Source organism: Chelonoidis abingdonii, chromosome 10 (assembly GCF_003597395.2).
Source record: "Chelonoidis abingdonii isolate Lonesome George chromosome 10, CheloAbing_2.0, whole genome shotgun sequence".
In the NCBI taxonomy this organism is placed as follows: domain Eukaryota; kingdom Metazoa; phylum Chordata; order Testudines; family Testudinidae; genus Chelonoidis; species Chelonoidis abingdonii.
Window position 1 is genome coordinate 11,465,834 of NC_133778.1, and position 19,252 is coordinate 11,485,085.

The following is a 19,252-nucleotide window of genomic DNA, read 5'->3' on the forward strand; positions in this document are numbered from 1 at the left end:
CTTACATTTTCCTCTTAAGATCTAGGGCATGTAAAGTGGAAGGAAGAGGAACAGCTGTATTAGCTATTATTTCTACAAAGGATGAGGCAGGTACAGTGCCCCCGGGGAGTGCTAGTGAGACCAGGCTTTCTAACACCAGTTATTGTACCTGTTCCACAGCTGCAGGCTTTTTCTCCTCTAACTACTGTCCTGCAGCTATAAGGTGGTGTGGGGAAGAGGCAGATGTCACGGCCACACTCAGACATGCCCATGTTTCACTGCAGGTACAACTATCCAAATTATGGCTGGTGAATTATGTGGGGGGAAAGAGGTTTCCTGCGTGCCCCATGGCATGACTAGTAACCTTAATTTCTCTCTATGTTGGCAGATTTGTCACCTGTGACATATAATAGCAAACCGAATAAGAGAAACACCAAAATTTGATTGATGTCTATAATAGAAAGCAATCATAGCTGGGTGCGGGAGCCTTATGCGCATGCGTGTTTTCTTTCAGTGGTGGTCTTGTTAACAAACATCTTATAGTGCATCATATACATCAAAATATGACACTGTTCTGTTTGAATTGTGTTTGAATTCTGTTAGCTGGATGATTTGCTAACGGAATACTGAACGGGGAGAAAATAGCATTTACAATAAACTCTTGGTCTTGGCTTGATTATAATTCTGACCTACTACACTGAAAGTCTCTGTCTTTTATAGTCTGTAGTAGGATTTTTGTACCTAAACTATATATTTTTTATACTTGCTAGCATATATTTTTTTCTATATCAGCAGTGTGACACGCTGTTGGTGAATTCAAGTGCAGACCTTGTGTGCCTGTTTTATTGGTATATTTGTTTGTATTTAACTTGTAATAATCTGTTAGAACTTTCCATTTGGAATCAACATGCTTTTTCTTCCCTGGTGGCGTGATTGCAATTAAACGTTACAAAGCCAAATTCTGGCTGTTGTGATAGCTATCAGTGTATGAGCAGCAAAACATTTAACAAGGGCTGTGGTTTATTTAACCTATCATTCTCTCTTACTTTGCATGTTGAATGTAGCAGCTTGTGATTCTGAATCCATCTGCCTTTGACGTAATTCTTGAATCTTTTCTGTGTTTTTCTTAGCTGAAATTGCATATTAGTAAGAAGGTGGAAAAACTCTCCAGCTAATGCATCCAGTTAGTTAAGAATCAAGTCACACATTTTATTTACTTAAACCATCTGTGCTTGTTTTACCAGTAATATATTTGGTCTGCGCCCTGTGGACTATGCAGAAACTGCAAAGATGAAGTCTGTGCTAATGCTACCAATGAAGAACGAATCATATTCATTTAGTCAATGCTCAGAAGTAAGTGTATCTAAAAATCAAATCCATCTTGTGAGCCCTGAACACTTTGGACCTAGGGTAACTAGGGCATCTGGCTTTACAGACAGGTTAAAAATGGGCAGGGAAAAATAGTGCCAGTCAAACTGGTAAAACTTTCCAACATTCCCAAGAAGATTTCTGTAACAAAAATGGTATATCCAGAATGGGGTATGAAGATTTTTATACGCAAGACTGTGGGGATCTCCATAACTCAGAATGGTTCCCAAAACATTGACAAACTTTATTCTACATCTTGTGTTGTCTGCCTCTATTACATCCAGTAAAAAGATGCAGCTATTCTTTGCTCTAAATGCTTTTACATACTGGAATAGCCTATTATATTTTTAAAGTATCTCCGTTCACCCAATAATTAAGATGTTTTCAACTGCTGGGTTAATACACCTCTTTACAGTCTTCTGCCAGAGACCTCTCAGTTTCTCGCAGCTGGAGAAAACGAATTGCCCTCACCGTGCGCCTTTAACAATCACAAATGTAAGACTGTGCGTAGGCGATGGTCTTATTTACACAAATGCCCCTTTTCCCTGCTAGAGGAATATGTAGAAGCTTTGGTGTAAATGAAAATCAGACCTTACATATGTATTTCTCTATGTACCCATATAATGTGATCAAAATTTTTACTTTGCATTGTTTAGAATGCCCTGCAAGACCTTTGGGACTAGTGCCTCTTTGGACAAACTGACTTTGTGGCTGTCATTGATATTGTCTTTGTAGAACAGTTTCAACTCTTAGTGCCTCATTACAGTAAAATTTGTGAACCATTTATAAGCTAATCTACGAACATTTATTTGTATGTTTAATGTCTTGTGTGCATACAGTGGAGTCGCATCACAGGCACATTTAACTTAGTGTTTTTAACTATATGTGCTTGGCAAAACAAAAACAAAGAGGAAAATAACAATTTAAATACTGTACCTGTAGCGCGGGCGATTCCGCCCGTCATTCCACTCAACGAGCGTTTGACTATACGTGATTTTCGCCTTATGCGCTGACTTCAGAACCTAACCCTTGTGTAAGAATCAACTCGCCTATATGTAAAAACATATCACAGTAGCACACAGAGGGCCCGGGGGGCTGGGTGAGGGGAGGAGCTGTGTTGTGCTAGGCACTATAAACTAAGGGTGATTTTAAAATCTTTACCCTTTAACGCCCCAGGTTAAACCATTCAGAACACATTGCTTTAAAATGTTCTTCAGTTGATTAATACTCAATAATTGCTATTAGTAGAGCAGAAAAATCGATTCTCTAAATTTGAAAGTATCAGCTTTCACTGTGTGGTGAGTTTCTTATCACATTACTGTGACCTGTGGAAGTTAGGCCTGTACTACAAGCCCCAGACAACACGTTGCGTCTTCATCAGCCCGTTTGCTGAAAGCGGTTACTGGTTCCAAAAGGTCCCCAAGACCAAACTTTTAGTTAATTGAAAATTGCTTTGGTACGTTACATAAATTAAAGTATCTGCAATGCCCTCTAGAGCTAGTTCGTTACATATAGATTTATGTATATGTCCTGTAAGATGCCATGAATTACTCATTTCAAAGGTTTATTCTTTATTAAATAGATTAGTTGTTTTCTTTAAGTTCCCAAACATTCAGTTTAGGAAGGACTTAGCACTTTTCCGTTTTGTCACACAGCAAGCGAGCCCAGGCCGCCCTAGAGAAGGACCTGTTGCTCTACTGGGAAGCAACCTCAATTCAGAGCAACAAAAATCACTGAGCAAACTCGCAGCAGTTCTGAAGGCTAGAAAATGTGTTGAGTTTAACAGCACAGGTTAGTAAGCCCACATTGGAATGTCTCTTAGATATGTTTTAATGTTCACTTTGTACAAGCGTTATACATTTTAACTATTGAGATGTTTACTGCATAAGGTTTTGTAGATTGAAATAAAACTTCAGGTTCCAAGAATGATATAGTATTTATGCCTCTAGTAGGACTGAAGCAATATAAGGTTTCATATCTATTAGCCCACAGCCTATGGGTACTCTTTCTGAAGAGAGAGAAGCCTCTGCTGCAAGAGAAGATGTGAGCTTGCTGGCAGCAGAAATCAGTTAGTTAGAAACTTATCCTTTAAAAGGAACCAACTACCAGGATTCTAACTCTGAGTTTCCAGCTGTCTAGTGCAAGACAGGCAGAAATCACTAAACTCTTACATTTTGCCCCAACTGCTTTGCTAGCAGGGTACCATGCCATTTGAGGTGGTAGTGTAGCCCTCCTTAGCTTACCTGCTGCTCTTGGAACCTTTCACTCAGTTCCTTTTGGTGAAGGTGCTGCCTGCAGGAGCTCTGTGTGACTGTCAGTCACTGGCTTGGCTGTTTTTCATCCATGTCTTCGAACATCTGATATCCTTCTCCAATACCAGTCCTTCCCTTCTAGTTAGAACCATGAACAACATTTCCGTTCGTGGAGCTGTTTGCCTTGGGTGCTTGTTGACTAGTGTTTTGTTTCTGGGTTTTTTGGTTTTTCTGTTGCATTTCAGCACGAGTGTGGCTGGTGTTCTGCCACTTACTTTGCACTTGGGCAGCAATTTTTGAGTAACATATTGGTGCCAGCCTTTGCTTTTGTGCTGGTGTTATGGACACTTAGCACCCTGTTATTGCTCCTGTCATTCTGATGCCTCAGCACAATAGCACTAATGTTTGCCATGCTTCGGAACCTGTCTTGGTGCTCCTGGGCTGGGGCCTGGGGAGTTCTGCACTTGTTCTGATTCCTCAGCTCCTTGCATTTCTGGCACTTGGCTGAATTTTTTCATCTTCTGTTTTTTTTCTTTTTTGTTTTTGCATCATTTAAGTTACATGACACCTAACATGGAGGAAGGAAGGGAGACAGCAAAGCTGCTTCACTCTTGTTAGTATTGCAGGGTCATGTCTATAGCACATGAGGTAGCAAATATGGTTCTCTTCCTTGGACTTTACTTCAAGTCTGCACACCCAGGGAAACTCCTTTCAATCTGCATGAAGCCAGCCTGGTAAACCTGCTGGCTTAGGACTCTGTTTTTGTCTTGTTTGTGTTGGTGCTACCTGCATTGGTGCAGACCAAGCTCCCCTCTCCCAAGCCCATCATTAATGGGATGGCTTCATCAGAGTGCTTGAAACCACCACCTTCAAAGCTGAGGCCACAGTTGGGGCTCCTCTGTTTGGAGTCACTGGGTTTCCAGGACTAGCTTCAGATACTTGGGCTGCTGAAAAGTAGTGGTGAGGAGGGCTCAGGAAGGAACCAGCAGCATCTCAGCATGCTGTTGTTAAAGTCTCTAACTCCAGGCAGCTGATATTACTCTCCTTTCTCATTTAAAAGGGGGAAAAAAATTCTTAACATTTTTGGTTGTGGCTCTAGAGTTGCTACCTGTTGCACTTTTACTTCTTTACTTGAGACATCTCTTGAGCTTTATTACACTTTTGGAGTGAGAATCCTACACAGGTGGTATCTTGAGAGAACGGCAACTTACTGATCTGCAGAAATAATGAGGAGTCCTTGTGGCACTTTAGAGACTAACACATTTATTTGGGCATAAGCTTTTTGTGGGCCAGAATCCACTTCATCAGATGCATGGAGTGGAAAATACAGTAGCAGGTATAAATACACAGCACATGTAAAGATGGGAGTTGCCTTACAAGGTGGGAGGTCAATCTAACAAGACAATTCAATTAACAGTAGGATACCAAGGGAGGAAAAATCTCTTTTGTAGTGGTAATGAGAGTGGCCAATAGTATTGTGATGAGTTCTTTTTACCTGTCATCTAGCCTCAGAGTTTCAAGTTCATCTCTACTAAGTCCATGATGAATAGTTACATTTGTTGGGTGTGGGTCGTTTTTTAGGCATTCTCTTAATCCCTTTTATTGATTGGCTTATTCCTCGTGAGAGCTTTGCCACCCATGCAGTGTAGAACTGACTGAAAGATTCTCAGGCTGTGATTAAGCTGATCATGTGTAATGGAAATGCTTAGAAGGGGCCTAACTCATGCTCCACCTAACTACTGTTACATGTAGGGCCTGAAAAATCTCGAGCTGAGGAAATTCCACCAGTCTTGCATTAAGGTGCTAACACCCAGTAGAGAGAATCCTATTGCAGTTATACATTTGGAGGAGAAGCAGGTTTATAGATCAGTAATGCTTCCTTCTCTTATAAACTACAAGGCTATACTTACCACAACTAAAAGGTGTCTTTTTACATCAGATAGAAATGTTGTGGGTTTTCAGGTATAACACCCACTTGCACAAGTTTATAAAGAGAAGATTTGAATTGCAGCAAATGAAAACAGATTTTGAGTTTGGAGAGAATATCTGCTTATAAATGGGGAGGAAATAGTTCGTAAATTGGGCGTGACTGGATTTGTAACAAGTCTTGTGGATCTGGTTATTTTAGATTTGTAGGCTTTCTTACATGTGTAACTTTTTCCTCTAGTGACTCACGTCGTTATCCCTGATGATCCAATGCGAAGTACTATCAAAGGGATGCTGGCCATTCTGGCTGGATGTTGGGTCCTGAAATTTGAGTGTAAGTATTGAAATAGATGGAATGTTTATTTTTCAAACAAATGTATAGTTTGACTTGAGGATGGTTTCTCTTCAGATCGTATAAATCTTTACCTGAGAACTTTCCATTCCTGTTTCAGAAACTTGTTTCAAATATGGATATTGGCTTAACCTAAACTATGGGGCTTTTAAAATTCTGAGTGGCAAGAATTTGATTAAATGTAATTACTCCATCTGTGGAAAATGTGTAATGCATCCAAAGAAAGAGTCATCCCCCAAATGTAAGGAGGGGATGAATTTGTTTACCGCTCAGCATATTAGCAATAGGGCTGGAATGTTCAAGGTAAATGTTCAATGTATGTGTTTAGTATTAAGTTTAAACATTTTAAATGGCTGTCGAGAAGGGCTGATTTGGTATAGTAGAATAAAACTGCCTGATCGGGAGAAATAACAGGATGGCTAGTTACCAGCAAAACCCAGTCAAGCTTATGGTCTCATCCTTGTATTCCTTATGCTTTTCATAGCTCCCACAGAAGTCAAAATGGAAAATTTTGGTTGCTTTAGGGTTACGGGGTCAGTGCTTGTTAGTAATGTATAAAGCGGTAGTTATACTATCCAATACACCTCTGCCTTCAAGGACTTATGTTCCATCTGACAAAACAGTAACTTAAATGAAAGGGCAGATGAACAAATATCTATATAGTATACAACTGAAGGCATTTTTTAAGTCTTCCCTTACACAGTTAATCAATAGTTATTTTACAGCATGTTCCTTTCTTAACAGTTGTTCTCTGTATATCTTGAGGGCTGACTTTATTAATTCCCTTTCTAATTTATTTCTCTAACACTTTGTTCTCTTCTTGTATTGTGAAAGCCCTCCTTGTTCCCCTTGACTTCTCTGGGGCAGGAATCTAGACCCAGTCCTTTATTCTGGTGTGTTTTTAATTTATAATTAACACATGTGCAGTTTGTCTATCAATGGAGAATTCATAGAGAACTTTCTTCAAGGGGTTTCAGGAGTGTCTTGGATGATTAAATATTGGATATGAAAACTCATCTTTATTCAATAGGGACTCTTCAAATAACTTATCTGCCAACATTTTTCAAACGGACTATTGGTTTTGGGTGCCCAGCTTAAAGGGGCCTGATTTTTTTTTTCTAAAATGCTGAGCATGAGGCCCTTTTAAGGTGTCCCAAGTTGGGCAGCCAAAATCACTAGTCATTTTGGAAAACTTGGTCCATCTGCTTTTAATGTCCATGTAACTTCCTAATATCCACTTGATTTCCTCTCTGTTCTTTTCAAATGGTGCATTGGTTAAATTCCCCTTGAATACTTTTGATATCACTTAATTAAAACAACTTACGTTCATCCCCCTTCTCTATAGGTAATTCAAAAAAAAAAGTCTTCAAGGAGTCTTGGTACTGCGATCTGTCACAAGTATGAATAGCTTCTCATTGACTCCCCCGACATATTGATAAATGCCCAAACCTACAGGTTGATTTGGGTATCCAGGACTAGCTTCACGTACTTGGGCTGCTGAAAAGTAGTGGGGAATTGTGGGACAGTTACGGTATTGTAGCTGTCTAGCTGCTTAGAGTTTACACCTGGGCAGGAAAATAAAACCTCTCTTTGGCTGTGGGTAACACATTTCTGAGGGGTTAGGAGCCAGGCCTGGGTTTGCACAGAGTGCATATGGGGTGTCTTCAGTAATTAGAATTCTGTTTCACTGAGAATATTTAAATCTAACGTTGCTGTGGTGGATCTTGACTTTATCAAAGCTATATACAGGCTGTTCAGGAGGCTTGTTAATTTTCCAAGTTAAGTATCCTCCTCTTCTCCATCTCAATATTTTACTGGTCAAACAATATAGAAACTAATACATAATGATGTCACTAGTACAGGATTCTCTCTCTCTTCAGTTGAGCACTAGGGAGAAGATGGATTTTTCTTGCAGAGGTGAGATTAAATGTTAGTGAGATAATTTAGTTGTTTTTTAACTTTGGAAACATAACAGAAAAAAGTAAACATGGTCTGTACAGAAATCTTTATTCCATGGACATTTTAATACACTTCTTTGTTTTCTGTTGAGCTTTATTTAATGTGGTGTTAAAGCACTGATTAATATACTCCTGGGTGCTAATGCTTATAGCTTAGTAAGCAACGTACTTTTTAAAAGCAAGTGCTTCTCCTCCCTACTGGGAAATGTTAGTAATAACTCACGGGGTCTGATGCAGCTAAGTGCCTATAATTAACAACACCATTCCATCTGCTCCCACCAGTTTGTTGTTGTTCTTCTTCAGAGTCATTACAAGTTAAAGATTGTTATAACAAATAATTAGATGCCTGCTGATGAAACATTTGTCTAGGAAAAAGGGTTTTACTTTGCTCTGCTTTTCGTACTCTCTCCTTATTTGTCATTGCTTTGGGGGCTTGTGTTTAGTAATTGGTTACATCCACTTAGATGAGACATTAAAAATAAACTTTTTAAAAGTGTGCCCTTACTCTGGTGTATTTCTCTTGACCCTGTATCTCTCTCAAAGCCATTACTAATAAATTAGACATAAGAAATGTATGTTTGCTTAAATTTTTAAGCCAGGAATTCAAACTTGGGGTCCATTTCTTTCTATTAACCCAGTGAGTTTTGATCCAGTATTTCACTTGTGAAAATATTTACATTGTGGCACATGTTAAAATTGTTCTCCAAGTATGTTCTTTAAAGGAAATTTACATTTATGGCCTAGACAGTTTGTTCATGTCACAAAAAAGACACCAGCTTTATACTTTGCAAAAAATATTTTGATAAAAATAAGTATTTTTCTGTATGAATGCCTCCATTACAGCAGCTTTTCATATCTTTGTGTAATAAAAGCAGTCTCCTTTCTCATCTGCCTGAATCATTGTATATCATCAGGCCGTATTTGAGATTGTATATTTATTTTAGAATTGTGTAATCTCCCTATATATTTGCTTACTAACATGCTGAATTTGAAACATTCTGGTGGAAGTGCACTACTCTTACTTGGGCTAGGCACAAGGCCTGCTACTAGTATAGATGGTGCAGAAATCTCGACAGCTATTTGAATTCCCTTTTGGCTCTCACTGGAGGCTGATGTAAGAGTGGTAATACTGCAAGAAGGTACCTTCAGAGAGGAAAGATTTCATAGTACCTATTGCCAGTTGCTTATTGTCTATACATTCTATATATACTTAACACACTGTTGGCAATATCTCAATTTTCAAAGCAGCATAAAAATCAATTGAGACACCATTGTCATCCTGCTCCTTGCCCTTGGCCATATCTTTCATTGCTTTCATTATTTTATTGCCTACATTATTTCTGGGACTATAATAGAACGGGAAGTAGCATATCATCATCCTCCAGCAAGTATGTTGAGATTAAGTTTCAAGTATTACTGAATTTAATCTGTTTTTTCCTAAATCAGAGTACAGTTTAAAAAAAAAAAGCTTGACTATTTTTCATTCCTCATTTAAACAGATGACAATGCTGATACATGTACTTGTTATAATGGATACTGGGAATCTCAGAATAAATGCATTCAAGAAACACTTTCATGTCAATGCACAGATCAGGAATATGTAGCTTTAACTACACCACTCCAATCTCTACCTTGCTTCACAAAAATGTGTAATTTTAAGGAGTTCGTAAAACTAATAATGAAAAATGGTTTCAGAAACCTTTTTATATTTTTTCAGTTTGGAATCTCATCTCGTGTTTCTTCCAAGGTACTCTGGATACTAGTAAGACTATTATGCTTAAGGCACAGGCCAACAGCTTTGTCAGATTCTGTTAACTGCAAAGGCTGCTTTCGGTCCACAATTCCTACTTTCTTTCCCCAAGCAATTCACCTAATTAGTTTCCGCTCTATCTGCATAGAGACCCCTATATTTCCATTTCCAACATCCCCATCTACAGGTAAGTGAACATTTGCCATTGCTGCCACAGCTAGACCCTGGGCCCTTTGATACTAATATGGCTGTTCAATAGCAGCAATAAAAATAAAACATCACTCAACCTTTTAGAAAGGTTTTAGGATGGTAGTATTCTGAAAGATTTAGGAACAAATCTGTGCTTAGCTGTACCTAATGTCAATCCTGCATAACTCCATTACGGTCAGTGCACTAATTTAGGGCTTATACCACTGTAACAGTGGGTGAATACAACTGTACTCGTGTAAATAGCCCTGGCTAATGCAAATAGCTTCACTAAAATCAATAGCATTGCTCAGGCGAGTAAGGATTAGAGGATTGGGTCCTCATCTTGTGAAATTTACAAATTGCAGTTTCTTAATTTCCGTGGCCTGGGAGCTATATGACTATGACAAGATAGTAATAAAGGTAAATTAGTGCCAGCATTCGGGCAGATGGTGCACTGGGAATTTGTGTTGCTTGCCCCAAATGTGTTGTGTGACGGGTTGTGGGAAGACTAGAGGCAGAAATGGTTCAGGGTAAGCAAGAGGAACAGCGTGAGCAGCAACTCCTGTATGAAAGAAGTCAGTCCCCTCATTTCCCAAATGTGGTGACGTTAATGCACAAGCTTACAACTTCTAATATTTAATGTTTATACTGCAATAGTGCCTGGACACCTGCTCAGGGCCCCATATGCTAGACACTGTGTACACACAAACAAAAGAGTCTGTGCCACAGAGAGCTTAAAATTGAAATGGGGGGGGGGTATTAAAAAGACTACTTTTTGAGTAGTATGGATTTATATCCTTAAACATTGGTTATCTCTAAGATGAACAATTTAAAAAAACTTTTTTTTTTAAATAAGAGCAGTCGCGCTTCAACTTGATCCTTCATCAGACAGATGCTGAAAATGGCTTACTAAGGAATGCACACCCTGGTTTGGGGTCCTTTACCCCCCGAGTATGAGTCCAATCCCTTTGAAGTGTGAGGAAATACACATTCTTGTTGGTATTGCTACTGTTTTGGGGTAGCTGATCCAACAAACTTGAGTCACAGCAGTTATGGTCATCAGTTTAATGACAAGGATGTACCCCAGCACAGATTGAAAAGAACCAGTTAAATGAATATACCTGCCCACTCCCAGAATTGGCAAGTCTATAACTGTCATTGATGGTAGAAATACAGAATGTATCAAGATTTTGTATAGCGGATCAGTGCATTGTAAGCATTGGCTTATTTTAAATCTGTTCATAAGTTAATAAGGCTATGTAAACATGAAAACTGTTTGTTTATTTTCAAACTTATATATACTAGAGCCAGTTTGAGGAGGAAAAAACAAAACGGAAGAGGGCACATGTGTGCCTCATGCAGAATCTATAGTTTTCACAAGGGGGGAATTTAGTCTATGTAATTTAGTACATACAGCAATATAAACAAGTTATGAAATTTTAATTTGTGCTGACTTTGCTAATGCTTTTTATGTAGCCTGTTGTAGAACTAGGTAAATATCTAGATGAGCTGACGTACCCCTTGGAAGACCTCTGCATACCCCCAGAGATACGTGTACTCTGGGTTGAGAACCACTGGTATATAGGATGCCTCTGTGCTAGGTGCTGTACATAAAACAGACACAGTCCTGCCCCAAAGTTTAGAATCCAAGTCCCCTGTCTCTTGTATTGAGATGATAGGCTCTTTAAAAGTAGAAATCGTCTTTCTGTGTAATTTGTACTGTGTCTACCACAGTGGGGCTCTGTTTTGTAATTGGTGCTTCTAGGTGCTATCACAAATCAGTTGTTAAATGCCCTCAGAGGTGCAGCCTTCCCTAGAATAATGTTTTCAGTTCTAATCATCCTAGTTTAAAAAGGATATAGCAGAAACAGTGGTCTAGAGACTTGGGAAGAAAAGATTGAGACTTACAGAACAAACAAATGAGAAGGGGTATGATACAAGTAAACATAATTAATGATATGGAAAAGGTATTTGGAGCCTTTCTGTTAACTTTTCTCATATTAGAATCTGAGGATATTCAGTTGAGCTAATTGATGCAAAACAGAAAAGAAGCAAATACAAAGTATATGACTAACCTATGAAACTCATGGTCATAATATATCAGTAAGGCCAAGAAGTGAGTAACTTTAGAAATACTTATGGAGGACAATGTCCACAGTTAGTATTTGGCTTACATGCTAAAGCAGTGATTCCCAAACTGGGGTTTGCGAAATGTTACTGGGGGTTCTCGGGGAAAAAATTCCCTAATGGCGGACAAAGCTGTCCTTAGAGATCCCGGGCAGTATGGGGTCAGCAGTCCAGAGCCCCTAGACTGCCAAGAGCTAAGCAGATCAAAGCAAGCATATCTATCACACCGAAGAGATTTAAACTTCAAGACTCCTTATAAGAAACGGAAAGGGAAGTGAATATTTTTTGCTGTTTTTAAAATTAAATAGACAGCTAGTATTGTTTTTAAAATTATTCTGAAGAACAAGTTTAAGCTTTTTTGTAACATGTGCTGTTTCCCTGGACTGCTCAAGACCTGAGTGCTTGTGTAGCAGGAACTCTTTTGAGTTAGATCTTGGCAAAGTGAGATCTTGGCAGAGTGTAGCCGTTTTCATAATGTAATAAAAATACTGTAGTGATAAATAATTAATAAATAGTGTGTAATAAGCATGTCCTAAAAACAAATTTTATATTTCCAAGATCACTGTTTTTATAATTTATACTCAAGTACAGGAGAAAATCCCTGGAAATATTCATTTTTAAGAGTGGGGTTGCGATACTTGACGTGCTAGTGAAAGGGATTCACAAGCTGCTGAAGTTTGGGAACCACTGTGCTAAAGCAAAACGGTTTACAATTTTTTTTATTCTCACAGGGTTTGGAAGAAACTTCCTCTGTGGGCAAATTATTCCATAATTATTTGTATTAGGGTTTCTTGCACCTTCCTCTGAAGCATCTGGTCCTTAACACTGCCAGACAGGATACTAAAACTACTAAACCGCTTCTTTGATCGATATGGCAAATTTAATACATCTATCACTTCCTTATGCTTTCTTGTCTCTCTACTGTTATCCTGTGTGTATTGTCTGGTCTTTTCCAAGCTGTGCTGTTTCCTTACCACCTATTAGTTATGCTGTTTGAGAGTAAAATGACATCTAGGATTTAGAAGTTTGAAGCATCAGCTGACATTCCTGTATTGCTGAGGATTGTAGTAATTTTCACATTGCTTCTCATACATGGATAGGAACAAGGTACAGGGGTTAGAGAAGAGACTGAATGAAAGCTGTTTAAAAAGCATCTCAGCACACGTAGTTCTGTAAAACTGTCTAGCCGTGAGTTGTTGTCGAATATTACAAGACGATTAACTTAAAACAAGTTCTGCTCCATCATCGTTGTAGGATAGACTTTCTCAGGTAGTGGGAGCCTACAGTCGTATTATCACAAAGATCACTCCAAGGAGTGGTATATAACCCTAATGAAGTCAACTCACTTAAAATGTCTGCATTTTAAAGATTGTTTCATCTGTGCACCAATAACTTATGCCCAAGACTTTTTTTTCCATATCTGTAAGTGAACCATGTACATTGTGTGATTTCTGAAGTGGAGGTTAAAATGAATGAGATGAAAAGTCTTCAGAGAAACATTTATTAGTAGTGTGTGTATGTGTTACTTTAAAAAAAAAAATACGAAGCACTAATTCCTGTAACATTTCTAACTCTCAGTGTTGGAGCTTAGTGAAAATGAGATGGTTAATATCAGTATCTTCGTCACTATCTTGGTTAAATGTTCTCATGGCAGTTAAAAATTAAACCATTTCAATGACTGCAATTAAATTTTACTGAAAGGATTTATCAGTGGAGTTGGCTGCATGAAATGGGAAGACGTGTATGCAGACAAGATTTAATGTACTTTACATTTTCTGCTAAAATAGATGCCTTTTACCAACATTAGTCACTTTCACGATTTAAAGTTCAGTTGTCCTCAAGAAGGTAACTCTGTAAAAAGATAACTTAGTGTTCCATATTCATTCTGCTTCCTATGTTGCTCTCATCAGATTTGCTTTGTTTATCACTGCCAGCACTAGGAGCTAAAGTTGTCATTTGAAAATCAAGTTGTGATTAATCTAGCCTTATAAAGCCTCACCTTGCTTAGCAAGGATCCTGAAATTTGAACTTTGCTGGCAGATTGACTGATGGAGAACAGGCTTTATGCTATTCTGCTTCATGCAACAGGTATACTGGTGCTACACTACAGGCAATAGCCCAGATTTGTTGGTAACCCAAACAAAAAATGTGCAGTTGCATTCTGTTTTTCTGTCCAAAGCCACTCTGAAAAATATAAAGTGATACTTAAATGTTAGCAGCCTGGTATTTTTTCAGAGGTGCTGAGCACATACAACTTTCATTTACTTTATTGGAGTTGTGGGTGTGGAGCACCTCTGAAAATTGAGACACATATATTTTAATATGCATTGTAAATACAGGAACTTTTAATGTAGTTTTTATACAAAAAGTGAAAACAGTACATCTGTGGTGATCTGTAGATAATGCAGGGACCAGTCCTGTTTTCAGAGCTAGGTCTGGGAGTACATTTCTCGTTTTAATTATAAATAATACACATTAACATCCATGCACTCTTGAGAGGAGGGAAAAAACGCAACCTTAAGGTGAAGTCCTATTGGGATTCTCTTCTGTTTATGTGCAGTGGTATCAACGTAAGGGCTGTGGTTAGTGCTTGTTATGAAAACCTCTGAAATATTTTGTCAATATTTACTGCTCTGATCTCCAATAAATACATGATTTTTTTTCTTTCCCAGAATATAAGGGTCTTTGGTACTTTTTTTAAATTTTGTACAGGTTCATGTTAATTTCCCACAACGGAATTGAGCAGAACACCCACAGATTCAGGCTGGCATGCATAGAAGAGAGGGGAAAAAATGTGAAAAACATAATGTTGTGGGCATCTAGACTAGGCTTGTAGAATTTTTGACTTCTGCATATACGGGAGTCTCTATTTGCAATCAAATATATAAGCACAACTTGCCTCGTCAAATTATCATTTGCTTTCATGTAAACAAATAGCTTAGTGACTTTTTTTATTTATAACTTGTTTTAAGATTCAAAAACCAGAACAAAAATAAAATCAAATTGACCAGTGGCCTGTTGGCAGCACAGTTGGGCTTTCAAGCTCCCTGGGGTTGGCACAAGCAGGAAGATCTCTCTCTTTTAAGGTTCAGTACTGCCACCCATCACCATAGCAATGTCCTTCATAGACTTCATGGGGTCTCTGGCTCTTCTCCCTTTTGGGGCTAAAAACTGTAAGGAGGGTTGTGTTTTTGTTGTCTTGGCTGAGTATTGGTTTTGTTGGTTTCAGATTTTAGGAATGGGGGACCTGTATATAATGGAGTGTTGATGTTGTGAGTACTACTGAACCCGGGCACCTTTTGATGGCTGTTAACAGGTTTTATTGAACTTCTTTCCAAAGCAGCTTCACAAATGTGTATTCACATAGCAGTCACACTTCTGCACCTTTAAAATACTACTTAAATGCAAATAAATTGGTGAATCTGAAAGGGAAAAGCCCAAGTTAAGGCATTCTGATGTTTCTGTTCTGATTTCAAGCATCAGCTACAACTGACCTGTTCCTGATCATTTTCATTAAAACAGGAGTGAAATGTGAATCCTTGTATCAGTAATGCAGTACAGAGTCAGCTTTTTATGAGGTTTATATCCAGCCCAGGTGAGGCACTTGCTATCATCTGATGGCTGTTAGTTGGCCTCCAAGATAAGGTTACTTAAGGGGCCAAATGATCAGCAAAGCAGTAGTTTAATTTTAAAATGTCTGTTAATGACACTTCAGAGTTCATGCCCAATGGGAGTGGTGGGAGATGGAGTTCATACTTGTGTGTCATTGTTTCAGGCAGCTTGAAGGCCTGATGCAGTTTTGTCTGTCTGATTTGTATTTGGAAGGTTATCTATGCAATCGTGAGAATTATGCATAGTGGTTGGCTTTTTTCTAATTGAAATGAAAGGTTAGATTCTGCAGCATGAGTGTCAAGCAGAGTCACTTAAATATGTCAAGCAGGCCCAGTGTATGCTGTGGATGAAATGTTCGACACCACTGACCTACAGTATACTATGCCGTGCCTATTCCGTCTAGGAGAAGGATTTCATTTTCCAGGGGCATCAAACCATCATCTTTCAGAAGCACTTCTATAAACTCACTTTAAAGAGATTCTTAGAAATTAGCTAAAGTGTAATCTCTTAATCTTTGATGTTGCAAGGATTCCCACATGTTTAACTTAAATAATCCCTTTGACTTCAGTGTAACTATTCACAGTACGTAAAATTAAGCACATGTAATTTTGTTGAAATGCAACTTGAATATATGAAGTAATCCTGTGAGTTGGCAATAACAATGCTTTGCTTTGTTGTCTTGACATGTGCCTTAATTCCAGGGGTGAAGGCATCTTTGCAAAGCAGAATTCGTGAACAAGAGGAGAAGTATGAAATCTGTGGTGGCCCACGAAGAGGCAGACTCAACCAAGAACAGCTGGTAGCTATCTGATTTTTTGAAAACACTCTTTTATACCACTGCCCTCTGCTACATGCGTGGATAAAAGATTTAATACTTCAATGTGCACTTATTCAGGTGTTTGTGTGAGAGGTGATTGAATTTACTGTTAAAGATTGTCACAAACTGTTAATGGATATCTGATGTATATTCCCATAAACCTTGCCAAAGCTTCAGAGGGAAGTCTGTGTCGTTATGCAAGAAGTTGCATGAAACACAAAGGCTGAAGTTTCCTCTAGGATTCTCCAGTTCAGTTTCAGTTGCTACTTGGAATCACTCCCATCTAAAAGGAAGGAAAAATATTGTAATTATTTTTCATTCAGTCTTGGTCCATCCTATCTTTTTAACTAACATCTCCTGATTTAAATGGACTGGTGGTGTGATGTAATTTTATCACGTGTATTGTTGTAGCACCAAGCAGCCCTAATCAAGGACCAGGGCCCTATCATGGTAGCTACTGTTTTAACAGAGCAAACAGGTGTTCCTTGCCCCAAGGAGCTTACAGTCTAAATAAATGCTTTCAAAGAGTAGCTTTGAGTGGTTGGAAACATATATTGAGGTTTCTAGAAACTGGCATAGTAACTTGTTGCACAATTTAGCCCATATTTTCGGATGCACTTATTGAGCTAATGCTTGTTCCTTTGGCTTCCCCATCATATGCTGAGCTGTGGATCTCTGTACTTATTCTGTTTCTTGTTTTCTTTTTTCTTAGCTGCCTAAGTTGTTTGATGGTTGCTACTTCTATTTTTTGGGAACTTTCAACCACCACCAGAAGAGTGACCTCATAGAGCTGGTTAAAGCAGCAGGAGGACAAATCCTCGTTAGGCAGCCAAAGCCAGATAGCGACGTGACACAGAGCATCAACACAGTGGCATACCATGCCGAACCTGGGTCTGATCAGTGTTTCTGCACACAATACGTTATCTATGATGTGTCTTCTAAATGCAACCCAGATAAAATTCGCCAAGGCAAAGTCTGGATGGCCCCCTCCAGCTGGCTCATAGACTGTGTGATGTCATTTCAGCTGTTACCTATTACAAAGTGAATATCCCAGCAGCATGAACAAGTTTCTCAAATGACCGCCAAGCCTCTTGAGCAGTTGGAACACACTGCTAGGCAGTCTAGAATCAAAGGGTAAACCCTCTCTTCATTATTCACACTTAAAGCCACAGTAGAACCTATTTAATGACTGGGAAACTCACTGTGAATTGCTGAATTTTGTCAGTAAATGAACAAATAATGAAAAATGAGGATAATGCATCAGAAATTACTCTAAATTCCTTTATTTGACGCAGCTAATTTTCAGTTGTTATATTTCAGCATACTAATAATATATTTTCCATACAGTATTTTGTAATTTATAATGAAGTCTTTGTAACACGAGACCTTTAGAATACCCTTGGTTGTTCAAACGTTCCCTTCAGAGGAGATGATATCACCCTTTCTTGTGTGAGACATATAAATTAACAGCATTCTACCATAAGTGTCACATAGTCAGGTTTCCCTTTAAGGCCAAGAATTAAAAAATAGGACCCTAAAGTTAAATGCCTAAAACCATACTTCAGCATCTGCCTAATTTCACTGAGATATGAGGTAGCTATGTGCTCAGCACTTTTGAAAATTGAGCATATGCATAAATACAGATTTAGGAGTCTAACTTCAGACTTGGAAGTGGTATTTGCAAAACCACCTAAGTTTACTTGGACAAGTCCCATTAGACATTCAATAGGACTTGTGGTCTTAAATCACTTAGGCACCTTTGGAAAATCCCACCCCTATATTTAAAAATCTTGACCTAACCTACTCTTAATGAAACGTTAAGAGTCATTATCAAAACTCATTCCACTTTCATATCTGTAAATATATAATTTAAAAAAATCCTAGCAAAATAGCATCTCATTTAAGGTGTGATTTTTTTTTTTTTAAAACAGAAGTCAGATTTAAAGAATCAGATTACAACTATATTCAGAATTGTTTTATCCATACGTACAAACTGCTATCATAGCCCCTTTAATGGGAAAACTGCGGCCCCCACAAGCATAGAATCGTGCCTTTTAGAAAATAGAGAGTTTTATTAAAAATTTATCCTGATTGCATTTGAGTGAAATTTGACATTTTACATACTTTGTTCTACCACTGATTTTTACTGAATCCTTTCTTGCTTTCATAATTGACCACAGTTTGTTAATGCCTATAATCTCTCTCTCTTTCAATGTATTTGAATGGCTTGTGAAGCTTTTCATCCTGTAGGTTAGATCAGGTATAAAATCACGACTTGGAGCTGTGTGATTGTAATGATTGCTATGTGGTGATAATGATGGCTGTGTGATGGGATTAAGTCGTTGTGTTCGCATTTTGTATTGCTTGTAATAAAACTTATGGTGCCGATGACTTTAAAATAATTTATTACGCAAGTTTAGCTGCAGAATAAATATGAAGCTTGTACATAACTTAACAAGAATTTCAGAATTATTTGCATAAATTCCCAGCACAGCAGCTGAGCGCAACAAAGATTCCGTCTGAGAGACTCACTCTCTTCTAGGGAAGGACAACTGATTTCTTTTCTATAGCTATTGTCACTGGGGATTGTAGGCCATTTCCATTATTCTCCATGGAACTCTCTGTGGAGTGTTGCTTTCTTCACAGATAGTACAATGGGTACAATTTTCAAAAGCACCAAAGTGACTTCAGGAGCTTAAGACCTCAGGTTGCAGATCTCTGGTTTACCCTGGGTAGCCTGCGAACTGTCACCATATACTGAAAGCAGATCTCATGCACTTGGCTGTGTGTGTGAGAGCATGCGCACAAATTTCACGGATTAACAGAATAACTGTTGCAAACTGCTGATTTTTGTGGATAAGCAAATGACTGAGTAAACACTACAGAGGGGAATGTATATCGGTTTAATTTATTTTGACACGT

General features: G+C 38.4%; 2 protein-coding genes across 2 annotated transcripts in view; one reads left to right on the forward strand and one right to left on the reverse strand.

Annotated features, from left to right (window-relative positions):
- The window catches only part of BARD1 (BRCA1 associated RING domain 1), a 64,845-nt gene extending 46,127 nt beyond the window's left edge, over positions 1 to 18,718 (forward strand). The window contains exons 7-11 of the mRNA XM_032805318.2: positions 1,224 to 1,332; positions 3,003 to 3,138; positions 5,767 to 5,859; positions 16,215 to 16,312; positions 17,043 to 18,718. Coding sequence (XP_032661209.1) covers positions 1,224 to 1,332; positions 3,003 to 3,138; positions 5,767 to 5,859; positions 16,215 to 16,312; positions 17,043 to 17,375 — 769 coding nt within the window. The 3' untranslated portion in view covers positions 17,376 to 18,718. The remainder of the gene's footprint in view (positions 1 to 1,223; positions 1,333 to 3,002; positions 3,139 to 5,766; positions 5,860 to 16,214; positions 16,313 to 17,042) is intronic.
- The window catches only part of VWC2L (von Willebrand factor C domain containing 2 like), a 139,264-nt gene continuing 136,293 nt past the window's right edge, over positions 16,282 to 19,252 (reverse strand). Inside the window, exon 4 of the mRNA XM_075069948.1 lies at positions 16,282 to 16,613. Within this exon, the coding sequence (XP_074926049.1) occupies positions 16,594 to 16,613 (20 nt within the window). The 3' untranslated portion in view covers positions 16,282 to 16,593. The remainder of the gene's footprint in view (positions 16,614 to 19,252) is intronic.